The sequence below is a fragment of the Schistocerca nitens genome, chromosome 3 (assembly GCF_023898315.1).
Source record: "Schistocerca nitens isolate TAMUIC-IGC-003100 chromosome 3, iqSchNite1.1, whole genome shotgun sequence".
Taxonomy (NCBI): Eukaryota; Metazoa; Arthropoda; class Insecta; order Orthoptera; family Acrididae; genus Schistocerca; species Schistocerca nitens.
The window spans coordinates 737514886-737528969 of record NC_064616.1 but is presented as its reverse complement, the minus strand read 5'-3'; the positions used below and the strand labels follow the sequence as shown (position 1 = coordinate 737528969).

General features: G+C 44.8%; 1 protein-coding gene across 1 annotated transcript in view; it reads left to right on the top strand.

Moving 5' to 3' along the window:
* Positions 1–1012: 1012 nt before the first annotated feature.
* LOC126248712 (steroid receptor RNA activator 1) overlaps positions 1013–14084 on the top strand; it is a 61719-nt gene continuing 48647 nt past the window's right edge. Inside the window, exon 1 of the mRNA XM_049950011.1 lies at positions 1013–1157. Coding sequence (XP_049805968.1) covers positions 1133–1157 — 25 coding nt within the window. The 5' untranslated portion in view covers positions 1013–1132. The remainder of the gene's footprint in view (positions 1158–14084) is intronic.

Below are 14084 nucleotides of genomic sequence, written 5' to 3'. Positions count from 1 at the left end.
GCTGCCTATAAGCAGAATTCTTCTTTAGGTTTGATCCCGACCTGTCTTTTTTCTTTAAGCTAATATTCTGCTTCAACCTACTTTCAACTACATCTGGATGAGGCCCTTCCTCCACTTCAGATAGGAGGCCAAACTGATTTACTAATTGAATTTCTGGAGTTTTTTCAAGTGTTTCCCTTTTTCGCCCTTTGCTTGCTACCTTTTCCCATTTCCCAGTCTGTTTTTCCTACCTCAATCTACATAATTCCACGTTCGTATTTTCTAATTCAGCTTTAAGGGCACAAATTTTTGTCTCCTGTTCAGCGATTTTTCTGTCCTGTCCACATAACCTACGCTGCCATGGAAGAGCCTCATTTTCTACCCTCCTTTTCTCGCCGCTACATTCGCCCCAATGAAACTATAACTTACAGTCTACACAGAACACTCCCTCTTTCAAATTTCTACGGCAACCACCACATTTGCCACACATGGTTTGATAGACAAACTTAACACAAAAGCAGAGAATAAGTTGGCACAAGACCACAGTAGTTTCGTAATCTATAGTCTACTAACCCGTAAATAAACACTAATGTAAACAAACTTTTAAACTTACTTCCGAAAGTTTGAACTACCTAAACTCTGTATGACCGACACGAATTACTTTGACTTTGAAGCAGTAACTCTAGTCAAATACGAAAATCTACACTCGCACGAAGTTTACGTCTAAAAAACGTAAACAAAACTAGCGACTACCGGCCTTTTACGAAATACTTCCTTTTCGATCTAAATACGGTCAGAAAAGCGAAACCTTCAATAGACAGCCTAGAGAAGACGTATATACACTAGTCTAAAATGTAATATTAATTAAATTAGCTCTTATTACAATATTAATCACTTAACTTAGCGAGAGCGTCCGTGCTGTCATGTATCTATCCAATCGCCACAACATACGTCATACGGCCTGTCTTTGGCAAAGGGCACATATTATTTTGACAACTGCGACGTAATATCTTAGCAAGATTCGAATGTAAGTAGTGGATGAGTGGTGAGAAGCGCGTGGGCACTGGGCTGTGAGCTACGTATAACAATAGTCTGAAATGATAATCGCCTTAAAAAAAGTTTAAATTGTAAACTTGAGAGAGGATATAAAAACATGAACAGTAGCACTGTACCAAAAGGTATAACATGTCATGTGACAATTGCTAAAGGATAATTAAGGAGTGTCATTGTGCTTTTAGATTTAATTTCAGACGCTTTCAGTATTTTGCTGGAGAACACTGTTTCAAAAAGTTAGTTTGACCAAGTACTTCCATGACGTGTTTTTGTGTAAGTAACATGACTGCACTGGCTAAAGGAGAGGCATATGGTATGGAATTTTTAGAAGTGTGTATTCAGGGAGTCAAGGATGTGTTTAAGAGCGAGTAACGTACTATAGAGACAAGATTTTATTTTTCCGAAGACTCATGTTATAGTTTCCAACTTACGCTTTCGAACCCATAACATGCCCCGCATATTCGTTAATCACTGTCTGATGACATGTGCTAAGAATGATCAGTTAGTGAGCACTGACAGTAATTTTTTATTGTATTATCTTTCATGATTTGTTGTCCTTCGTTTTTCTGAAAACGCACAGTGTGTTAGCGCTTGCTGGTTTTGGAATGCCTGTGAAGGAATTAGTTGTTTGACGATTTAGAAATTTCTTGGAGCTATTTACATTTAAAACATAATACTGTGTGGCCCTATTCTAAATTCTCTTGGAATATAACATAAGTATTGGCTCTGATTGCCAGATAAATTCCTCGTAATGTATTGAATAAGGTGACATCAGTCACAATTTGAGCAAGTAATTTCACATTGTTTGTCCTTGTAGCTCCCTTATGCCATAAGATAAATTTTCTACCAGATATTTTTTCAGTGTCGTAGGGAAAGTCTCTAGTCTTGAAGCTTTGTGGGTTTTGTGATAGTGCTTGTACTATAAGTTCCGTGATAGACAATAGCACTTTAAAAAAATCTGCTCTGTGTGTGTGTGTGTGTGTGTGTGTGTGTGTGTGTGTGTGTGTGTGAAAATTGCTTTTTGTGTAGATCCCTAGTATGTCTCCGTTTGATTTTTGTCCTCTTTTTAAATATAATTGAAATGATCTTTATTGTATTATGAATATTCTTTTCATTCATGTGACGACAGAATGGATCCATTTTGTGTATAAAAAGTCGCATATAGACAATGTACAAGAGCTCTTTATTTGCATAGTGAGACAGTTGTTTGATTGCATCACTGTGTGTGGCAGTGGAAACAATGTCTTGATGGAATGTCGTATCATTCTACTTGAATGTGCATGTCCAGTATTCTTTCATCTAAAATTACTTCCATATGTTCCCCTTTTTGTTTATTGTTGACTTCCTTGCATCTTCATCTGTTTGTTTATAAATAAAATGAACTAAGTACAATATACTGTGGCTGTTTACTGGGACCATAGGATTCTGAAGCCAGATGAGCAGGGACCTGTACAGATTGTACCCCTTGCCAACCTTAGCTAGCTGACAGTACAAGCATGCCATAGCAGTATAGCATTGCAGTACACGTTCCTAATACAATGTTGATTCCAGTGAGTTGCTTGCCCTCTGTACAAGGAGACAGTGTGTCTGCCTAATGCGCATCTCTCTTAACATTATTTTAAATATGGTGACGGATGGTTGGTTGCCAGTTATGATCAATATGTGAACTAGCCACAGAAACTGGTTTCCTCTATTTTTGGTTTTATTGTGATGATACAGAAAAATGTGATTTAATCACGTCCTGGTTGTTGTCATAATATTCCTCATATAGAATTGTGGAACCACATCTACATGTAATTTGAAATTGACTGCATCCACTCAACCATCCTCACTCTATATTGCTTACTGTCCACTCATCTTGCCATTTTGTGGTGACTATATTCTTTATTACTGTCACTGGGTTGGTGTATGGGGGGTGAAACTAAATAATGTTGTTGTTGAAGCCAGCTTCTTTGGGAAGGTTATCATCTTCCTCATTGAATTATGCATTATACTGAACTCTTATCCACAGAAACTTTGCTCTTTTATCCTTGCTACAAGATTCTTCCACCACCTGACCAATATTTGCGATGTATCTCTTTGAAGTGTTGTGTGTAATACAACACAACCTACTAAGTTTCCTCCTATAATTTTGATGGTCTAGTTAAGTATGTGAACCAACAATGTATTCTTTAAAGTTTGATGTCATATGTTAGGTAGATGGTGTATGCAGTGATTTTGTTTTTATGTTTCAATCGTAGATGTCATTAGTGTGTTTTGTTTGCAATGGGTCATTTAGTTATAGTGAGTTGTGGCTTAGATTGCATTGTTTCTTAGACTTCCTTGGATCTATTGGAAATAGTGATGCAGTGAGGGATGATAATGAGTTAAATTGCACGTTGAAGATGATGATAAAGCAGTTTTCTTTGTCTAGTGGTGTCGAACAGATTGGTTTATAGCATAGGTGCAAATGTAGCTGGAGATCTAGATTAGCTTGGAACTGGAAGGTACTATAGCATATTAATGTTTTTGAAGCAACAAATGTAGTGACACTACCTTTTTTTTACATTTTGCATCACACTTTAAAGTTTCTGATACAACACTAATTTTCCCACTTTGATACGATATTTTCAAGTTACTGAAATTGAAAGTTGTTATTCGTCACGCATTACGACGATGAACAAATGTAGAAACACACAAAAATTTAACTCCAGAAATAGAATGAAACCAATGGGACAAACATGGGAAATAGTGCAGTTTTCGATGGAGACAAACTAAGTATATGACAATAAGAATAATGAAATCATTTCAAAACAAATATTAACCCAAAAAACATACTCTCAGAATTTTCAACATTCATCACAACCAGAAAATGTAAAAACAAAAAAGCCCTTGGCATCATCAATTTTGCTTGGCATATACACTGAGGTGACAAAAATCTTGGCCTACCTCCTAATACCATGTCGGACTTCATTTTGCCTGGCGTAGTGCAGCAGCTTGATATGGTGTGGGCTCAACAAGTTATTGGACGTCCCCTGCAGAAATATGCCATGCTGCCTCGGTAGCAATACATAATTGTGAAAGTCTTGCCAGTGCAAGATTTTGTGCAATTGAGCTCTCAGTTATGTCCATAAATGTTTGATGGCATTCATGTCAGGCAATCTGGGTGGCCAATCCCTTGTGCTCAAATTGTCCAGAATGTTCTTCAAACCAGTCACCAACAATTGTGGCGCGGTGACATGGCTTATTGACATCTATAAAAATTCCATTTTTGGTTGGGAACAGGTAGCCAAATGTCCAGAGGACCCAGTTCATTCATTGTATACCCAGCCCACACCGTTATGAAGCCAACACCAGTTTGCATAGTGCCTTGTTGACAACTAGGGTCCATGGCTTCAGGGGGACTGTGTCACACTCGAACCCTACCATCAGCTCATAACTACTGAAATTGGGACTTGTCTAACCAGGCCACAGTTTTGCAGTTGTCTAGGGTCCAACTGATATGGTCATGAGCTCAGGAGAGGCACTGCAGGCAATATTGTGCTGTTAGAAAAGGCACTTTTGTTGGTTGTCTGCTGCTGTGGCCCATTAATGCCAGATTTCACCACAATGCCATAATGGATATGTTTGTCGTATGTCCCACAATGATTTCTGTGGTTACTTCATGCAGTCTTGCTTGTCTGTTAGCACTGACAACTCTATGCAAATGCCATTGCTCTCTGTCATTAAGTGATGGCCATCGGCCACTCTGTTGCCTGTGGTGAGAGGTAATGCCTAAAATTTGGCATTCTCAGCATACTCTTGACACTGTGGTTCATGAAATATTGAATTCCTTAACAGTTTCTGAAATGGAATGTCAAATGCATCTAGGCCTAGCTTGAACTACTATTTTCATATGAATCACCTGAGTACAAGTGACAGCTATGCCAATGCACTGCCCTATTATACATTGTGTACACAATATTACCACCATCTGTATATGTGCATATTGCTATACCATGACTTTTGTCACATCAGTGTATAGCTCAAAGAAAGGTGACAATACCAGTAAACTTCACTCAACTTAAAGACCTGGTACTTCACCCCCTGCGGGTTCGGGGGTAAGAATAGGCCCGCGGTATTCCTGCCTGTCGTAAGAGGCGACTAAAAGGAGTCTCAAATGTTTCGGCCTTATGTGATGGTCTCCTCTCGGGTTTGACCTCCATCTTTCTAAATTGTTCTGAAGAGCGAGCCAATTGGGGAAGGGCGCCTTACATGGTGCACTGTATCTGTCGTGCATTGACACCTTTTGCCGGCTTTCTCGTCGTTGCAATGGTGTCCCGCTCGTTTTCCATCTCTTGGGTGAGGATACGTCCCTGGCTGCGATTACCACGCTGCACTGTGCAGTGTTGCTTTTAGCTGCGACGACGACCTTATACATTTTTGCACCTAAGATCCAGCATGGTAGCCAGTCCGTTGTGGTGGGGCCGCCATGTACCCTGTTGGTTGTAGCCCCCTGACAACACAGGGATCGCTCTACTGATGCCTGCGCCGTTAACTCCCCATGTATGCCGAGGAGTAGATGCCCATCTCCCTGGGGCATCAGGACTCTCGGCAATGGCCATCCTGCCAGGTGGCTATTGCTGTGGCTGGGTGGCGCCCGTGGGGAGGGCCCTTGGTGGGAGTAGGTGGCATCAGGGCGGATGACCCGCAATGAAGCGTGGTACATCATCTCTCGCTGGCGGCCAGCCACCAGCAGTCTCTAAGCGTTCGAGGGCTCATTTTAAAGCTAAAGTTTATGACCCCAAATTGTTCCCATCCCTGGCCACACCATGGGAGGAACGAAAGGCAATGAATGACTGTGACATGTATTCGCCCAGGTATCTCGTCTGTACCAGAGCTGATGGTGAATCTTTTCTATCCGTGAAGCCTCAGTTCTTTGTAGAGCATTTAGAGGACAAGTTTGGGTAGGTGGAGGGCTTGTCCAAAATGCGATCTGGGTCAGTTTTGATAAAAACGGCATCCTCTGCCCAGTCACACAGGTTACTTGCTTGTGACAAGTTGGGGGATGTTAACGTTACCATCACCCCACATAAGAGTTTAAATATGGTCCAGGCTATTATTTTCCATCGGGACCCACTTCTGCAGTCTGATGACGAGCTGCGCGCCAATTTAGAGCGCCGAGGTGTACATTTCGTCCGGCTCGTTCATCGGGGTCCGAGGGGCAATCAGGTAGCTACCGGTGCCTTCGTCTTGGCCTTCGAAGGTGATACATTACCAGAGAAGGTCAAGGTGATGGTCTACCGATGTGACGTCAAACCCTATATCCCTCCCCCGATGCGGTGCTTTAAGTGCTGGAAGTTCGATCACATGTCATCTCGCTGTACTTCCAGCCTCCGATGTCGAGATTGTGGACGCCCATCTCATCCTGATACTCCATGTGCCCCGCCTGCCATCTGTGTCAACTGTGGAAAGCCTCATTCACCTTGCTCGCTGGACTGCAGTATCTTCCAGAAAGAACGCAAAAATCATGGAATATAAGACCGTGGACCGACTGACCTACACTGAGGCTAAGCGGAAATTTGAACGGCTACATCCCGTGCGCATGATGTCATCTTATGCCTCCACTGTCACTCCTGCTCCAGCTCCTTCAGCTGCAAGACATACAGTCAGCTCTCAGAGTCAGAGGACCTCACCTGCCCCCTTGACGATGGGGACCGCTTCTCTCACTGTTGCTCCCACACCACCTACCTTGGGAGCAGCACCCTCTCAACCACTGGGGACACCAGTCCCCACTTCTAAGCCGGAGAAGCGTCAGTCTTCTTCGGCTTCTCTCGCTCGGAAGGGATCCCTTGGGTCACTCCCTTCCCAGGTTCCTACCAGCGGCACAGCAGACACCAACCAGTGGCTGAAGAAGCCACAGGTCGCTGGTCGACGGGCTTCGCGATCATCTTCGGTCCCGGAGACTGACTCCAATAAGCCCTCTCAGCACCAGCAACCAAAGGAACAGCGAGACAAAACGACACTGAAGACCCGTAAGACCAAGACACCTGCGGTGGCACCTACTCCACCGCTACCTACAAGCTCTGCATCTGAGGATGAGGTGGAGATCCTTGCGTCCACTGAGGACCTTGATCTCGCCAGTCCCTCAGACGCAATAGTTAGCACTTGCCCAGGTGCCCCATCGGAGGCAGCAGGTGACCCAGCGGCGTAATTTGCCTTCCCAGTCCCTTCATGCCTTTTTCAACCATGGACAATATCATCCTCCAGTGGAACTGCAGCAGTTTCTTCCACCATCTAGCTGAGCTGCGACAGCTTATCAGCCTTAACCTTTCTTCTGCATTGCTATTCAGGAAACTTGGTTTCCAGCAATGCGAACCCCCGCCCTCCGTGGCTATTGGGGTTATTATAAGAACCAGGCAGCTTATGAAAGGGTGTTGGTGGCGTCTGCATATATGTCCTTCACACTCTGCACAGCGAGTCTGTCCCTCTACAAACACCTTTAGAGGCTGTCGCTGTTCGGGTGTGGACGCCACAGGCTATTACCGTCTGCAGCCTTTACCTACCATCAGATGGTGATGTCACGCAGCATGTCCTGGCTGCGCTGATAGCCCAACTGCTGCCACCTTTCTTGTTACTGGGCGACTTCAACACCCGTAACCCTCTGTGGGGTGGGTCGATGGCGACAGGTCGAGGTGCCACCATTGAGCATTTCTTGGCGCAGCTCGATCTTTCGCTTTTAAATGATGGTTCCTTCACACACTTCAGCGTGGCGCATGGCACGTACTCCACTGTCGACCTTTTGATCTGTAGCTCTAGCCTCTTACCGTCTGTCCAATGGAGAGTGCATGACGACCTGTGTGGTAGTGACCACTTTCTGTCACTGCCGCAGCGACACTCTTCTGGGCGCCCTAGCAGATGGGCTATGAATAAGGCTGACTGGGACTTGTTCTCCTCCACTGCCGCTATTGAGCCTCTCTCTAATGATGACATTGATGCAGTGGTTCATTCGGTCACCACCGTCATCGTTACTGCCGCAAAATTTTCCATTCCCCGTTCTTCTGGGTCCCCTCGGAGGAGGACTGTGCCTTGGTGGTCGCCTGAGATCGCTGAGGCGATTAAAGATCGCCGGCGGGCGCTACAGCGTCACAAGCGACATCCCTGCATTGAACACCTCATCACCTTCAAACGGTTGCGTGCGCGGGCCCGCCGCCTTATCCGCCAAAGCAAGCAGGAGTGCTGGGAGCGGTATGTGTCCACCATTGGCCTCCATGTCTCTCCATCGCAGGTCTGGGCCAAGATCCGACGCCTCTATGGCTATCGGACCCCTGTCAGCATCCCTGCGCTCTCACTGAATGGAGCAGTTTGTACAGACTCCGACGAAATTGCCAACAGCTTGGCAGAGCATTTTGCTCTTAGTTCCGCTTCTTCCAATTACCCCCTGGCCTTCCGCTCCATTAAAGAGCGGATGGAACGTCGGAGCCTTTCTTTACACACCCACCATTCTGAATCCTACAATGCTCCATTCAGCGAGTGGGAATTTCACAGCGCCCTTGCCGCTTGCCCTGATACCACTCCTGGGCCAGATTGTATTCACTGTCAGATGCTGAAACATCTTTCAGTGGACTGCAAGCGACGCCTCCTCGACTTTTACAACCGTTTCTGGGTCGAGGGTGAGTTTCCGTCGCAATGGCGGGAAAGCATTGTCATCCCCGTTTTGAAACCAGGCAAGAGCCCTTTGGAGGTGGACAGCTACCGCCCCATTAGCCTCACCAACGTTCTTTGCAAGCTTCTCGAACGGATGGTGAGCCGGCGCTTGAATTGGGTACTGGAGTCTCGGGGCCTTCTGGCTCCATCTCAGGGTGGGTTCCGTAAAGGCCGCTCCACCACCGACAATCTGGTGAGTCTGGAGTCGGCCATCCATACTGCCTTTGCCTGCCGTCAGCTCCTGGTCGCTGTCTTTTTCGACATGCGGAAGACGTACGATATGACATGGCGTCATCACATACTTTCTACGCTTCATGGATGGGGTCTTCAGGGCCCTCTGCCGACCTTTATCTGAAATTTTCTGTCGTATCGTACCTTCCGCGTGCAAGTCACGGCCTCTCAAAGTTCCTCCCGAGTCCAGGAGAACGGGGTACCACAGGGATCTGTCCTCAGTGTCTGCCTGTTTTTAATCGCAATAAACGGGCTCGCTGCAGCAGTGGGAAATTCTGTCTCCGCTTCCCTGTATGCTGACGACTTCTGCCTTTACTACAGCTCTACTGGCATTGCAGCTGTTGAACGTCAGCTACAGGGCGCTATCCGCAGGGCGTAGTCTTGGGCTGTAGCGCATGGTTTTCAGTTTTCGGCTGCCAAGACCCGCGTTATGCATTTCTGCCGGGTGTGCAGTTTTTGATGCCCGGCTGACTTGGCTGCCTCACATTCGGCAGCTTAAGCAGACGTGTTGGCGGCATCTAAATGCTCTGAGATGCTTGAGCCACACCCGCTGGGGCGCCGACCGATATACCCTGTTACGGCTCTACCAGGTGTTAATCCAGTCCCGTTTGGATTGTGGGAGCCTGGCTTATGGCTCAGCATCCCCATCTGGGTTGCGGGTGCTGGACCCAATCCTCCACAGCGGGATACGCCTTGCCACTGGTGCTTTCTGTACCAGCCCTGTGGACAGCATACTAGTGGAGGCAGGTGTCCCTCCACTGTGGTTACGGCGCCAACGTTTGCTGGCCGCTTATGCTGCCCATGTTTTCAGCTTGCCTGGCCATCCTAACTATAGGCTACTATTCCCAGAGTCGCACGTCCATCTTCCAGACCGTCGACCCAGGGCTGGCAGTACGAACGCGGTCTGCGTCCGAGAGCTTCTCTCCGGGCTTGGGGCTTTACCTCTTCCGCCTCCTTTCAGGGCACCTCTGCGTACACCCCCATGGTGTGTGCCTCGCCCTCGCCTTCAGCTGGAATTGGCACAGGGCCCGAAGGACTCAGTCCCTCCGGAGGCCTTCCGCCACCGCTTTCTTTCCCTCCTTGCAATGTATCAGGGCTCTGGCATTGCGTACACTGACGGCTCAATGGTTGCTGGTCGTGTCGGTTATGCGCTTACTCCAGGTGACCATTCCGAACATTGTTCATTGCCGGCTGGCTGCAGCGTTTACACTGCTGAGCTGGTCGCCATCTTTCGTACCCTAGAGTATATCCGCTCCTGCTCAGGTGAGTCCTTCGTGATCTGTAGCGATTCCCTGAGTGGCTTACGAGCTCTCGACCAGTGTTTCCCTCGTTCTCGTCTGGTGATGGCTGTTCAGGAGTCCCTGCATACTCTTGCCCGTTGCGGCCGCTCTGTGGTCTTTGTGTGGACCCCCGGTCATGTCGGTATCCCGGGCAATGAATATGTTGACCGCCTGGCAAAAGAGGCCATCAGTAAACTATCTCTGGACGTTGGCCTCCCAGAGATGGATCTGATAGCAGTCCTCCGCCGAAAAGTTTTTGCGCTTTGGGATGCTGAATGGCGCAATCGGATCACGCCCAATAAACTCCATGCCATTAAGGAGACGACGACTGTGTGGCGGTCATCCATGCGAGCCAACTGCAGGGACTCAGTCGTCCTTTGTCGGCTCCGCATTGGCCACTCCCGGCTGACACACAGTTACTTACTGCATCAGGAGGACCCTCCTCTGTGACGCTGCGGGGCGGCTTTGACAGTGGCCCACATTTTGCTGGCCTGCCCCCTTTTAGCTGTGGTCAGGCAGACATTTGCGCTGCCTGATACGCTCCCTGCCCTTTTAAATGATGACCCTGCTATGGCTGGCTTAGTTTTACGTTTTATTCGGGCAGGGGGTTTTTATCATTTAATATGAGTGTTTATGTTTTATTTTATTGTTTTGTGTTGATTCTGGCATTTGGCCTACGGTTTTAAACTGAGTTTTTAATGTGTTCTCGGTGGTTGGCTTTTCCTTTTTTATTCTATGGTCGACCAACAACCGCCGCACTCCGTGTGACTTTAATATGTTATGTCTGTTCTTTGTCTGAGTTTTTCTTGTCCTGTGTTGTCTCTATTATCCGTTTTTTACTCTGTGTGGTAGTTTTTAAGTTTTGGAACAAGGGACCGATGACCTTTGCAGTCTGGTCCCTCTAATCCCACAAACCAACCAACAAACTTGGTACTTCAAATTTCACATGACCAATAGAACTCAAATGAAACCCTCAATACCAGGAGCCCACATGCAACACAGAAAACGAGTGCTGCACATTTCGCTTTACGTACATATCTTATACAAAGCCCTCAGTACCGTGAAAAATTCCGAGACTGCAGATTTCACTTGACCTATATGGCAGCTGAAAGGAAGCCCTCAGTACCAAAAACCAACACATTCAAACTGTCAAAACCAGTATTCAAATCTTCACTTTTCCTACCTAAAACGAAGTTCACAATACAACAAACCAAAATTCACATAACTATATAAAAAAATAACCTAACCAATGATGGTAAACCAATATCCATGATACTTACCTATCAAAATCTAACAGTATTACCAAACACTAAAAAGAAAAACCCTGAAATTCATGAAAATTTGGATCATCACCTATTTCAATATATACATGCAGCTATAAACACATATGCCATACGTACTACAAATAAAATCATATACTTGTCAACCTAAGCCACTTTATATACACACACACACACACACACACACACACACACACACACGCCTGTGTTAAAAACAATACAAAATTGTCCACAGCAAGTGCAAATAATTGTAGTTACTCGGTTTTAAACAAATACACCCACTGCAACAAGCAATGCCTGACTTGTAAATATCTCTCACGTATCCATGACAGATAAAAGAAGGAAGGGAATAGTAAATCTCCCCCAACTTACTGCAATAATAATCCCAAACACAAACACAAATCCGTCCGTCACAATATGCAGAATTAAAGTAACTCACAAGCAATCTGCAACTATTCCATCAACAACCTGACATACTCAACTCAGTGTCAAATGTCTCATTCTCATAACTAAGAAACAACTTCGAAAATAAACATTGAGCACAAGAGTGCCACCAAATGCCACAACAAACTGTGACCCAACTCAAAAACACCGCACCAGTGTGACGTCGTGCAAGCCAACACAGTTACATTATGGGTCAAAGTGTGGTGAAATTGCAACTTTCTGTGGACCTTTCAAGCTTTTAACATGTTTGAGGGTGTTAACAAGAAGAACATTGCCATTCAGACCCTTCTTATTCTTGTCAAGGGTTCCCTCTCTCCCACTCTCCCTCTCTCTCTCAGTGATGACATCGATTGACAGTGTCTTGAGAATCTTATCTCCACCATGTTAGTGATGTCATTGGTCTACTGCATTGTGTAGCATTGTTTACTAATTTCACTTTGGGAACCATGGTGTAGGTATCCAATGAACTGCGCCAATTTTCTACTTTGTGATTCAAAAAGACACAAATTAAGCTGATATTAGGCTGCTGGCCTACATATAATAAACTGGAATTGTTTCAGAGAGATGTTTGTACTGGCACTTGAATGTTGGTAGTTTACTAAAAGAGAATATTTTTAGACAAAAATATAGTGCCATGTAACTATTGTCTAAATAAGGATATTTATGCATGGTCTAATTGTTGTAGAAGTTTAATGCATCTATTAATAACTAAGTTTGGTTAGTAGGAAAATTGTTGAAGTTAATTTCTGTCTCTGAGCATTTTTATCCCTATGTGCAGCAACATTTCTTTTTCTCCGAACAGCATACCGTTTTTCGTGTTGATCTCGTAGCTCCCAAACCAATAACACAAGCCAAGTCCATCAAATTTTTCCAAAAGTGTGTGGTTTGCCATATTATGTGAGGTACATTCTTGATGTTATTTATTATTGATGTTTTTGTCATTAACAAAGCTGGGGTATGTTCACCCCCACCAAAAAATCTATCATTAATGAAAATACATAAATGAGTTTATTACAAGTATATATTGAGTTCAATAGTTGGTATCTATCTCAGTTGTGATTCATATATCATACCCAGACACAACAATACATTACACAGAATTTGTCATCTTCAGTCATCCTATGATTCTGGATAACAAATCAGCTGTGAAATGAAATGAAATGTTGTGTGGCTAGTGCCTCCTGACGGGGAGACCAGTCGCCTGGTGCAAGTCTTGTGAGTTGACGCCACTTCGGCGACTTGCACGTCGATGATGATGATGATGATGATAACACAACACCCAGTCCCTGAGTGGAGAAAATCTCTTACCCAGCCGGGAATCGAACCTGGGCCCCGTTGCATGGCATTCCATCGTGTTGACCACTCAGCTACTGGGGCGGATGGTTGTCAAATGAAATTACTGTAGAGTTGGTTGTTTTTATACTAGGGCAAATTTCAAAGAGGAGTCTTTTGACTCTAGCCATAGTTGAAGTCAGTATACTCTATTTCTAACAATGCTTGTCAGCGGTGTAGATGTAAGTCACTCATACCTTATGTGTGTATTGTGGAGTTTGTACTTTCATTTTCAAGTCGCGTACGTAAATGATACACAGTAATGGATTTAATGTAGTTCCTTATGGCAGTACCATATTGAAGATTCTCAATCCTGATTGATAATTCTTATATTTAATAAATATTTTACAGTTTGAGGTCATCATGTTAGACTTAATGAGGAACAACAGTGTGCAAGGTATTGACTGGATATGTAACTTGTGATAAGATTTCATCAGCAGAGAGTTATACTAGAAAGAAAAGGATATTCATTCAATGGGGTCACCAAATGTTGAAGAGAATATTGAGTGAAAGGAACAAGTGATGTAATTAGTCACTGTAATACACACTGATTATTTGTAAGTTTATCCAACTGTACCACCATTAAAACAACACTAATCAGTTCTCAACACTTTTTCTTGGAATTCCTGAAAATCCTTGTGATGCTCATGCACACTAAACTGACTGGTTAAAACTGTAGCCCTACTCCTGTAAATGTCTTGGAACACATGAACAGTATGCAGGAGTTGGACGGTTCTTCCTTTGCAGGTGCTGTGCACGTTCCCACAAACTTTTGAACAACCCAGTCTTATGAATACTGCAATACTGCAATACTGTACAA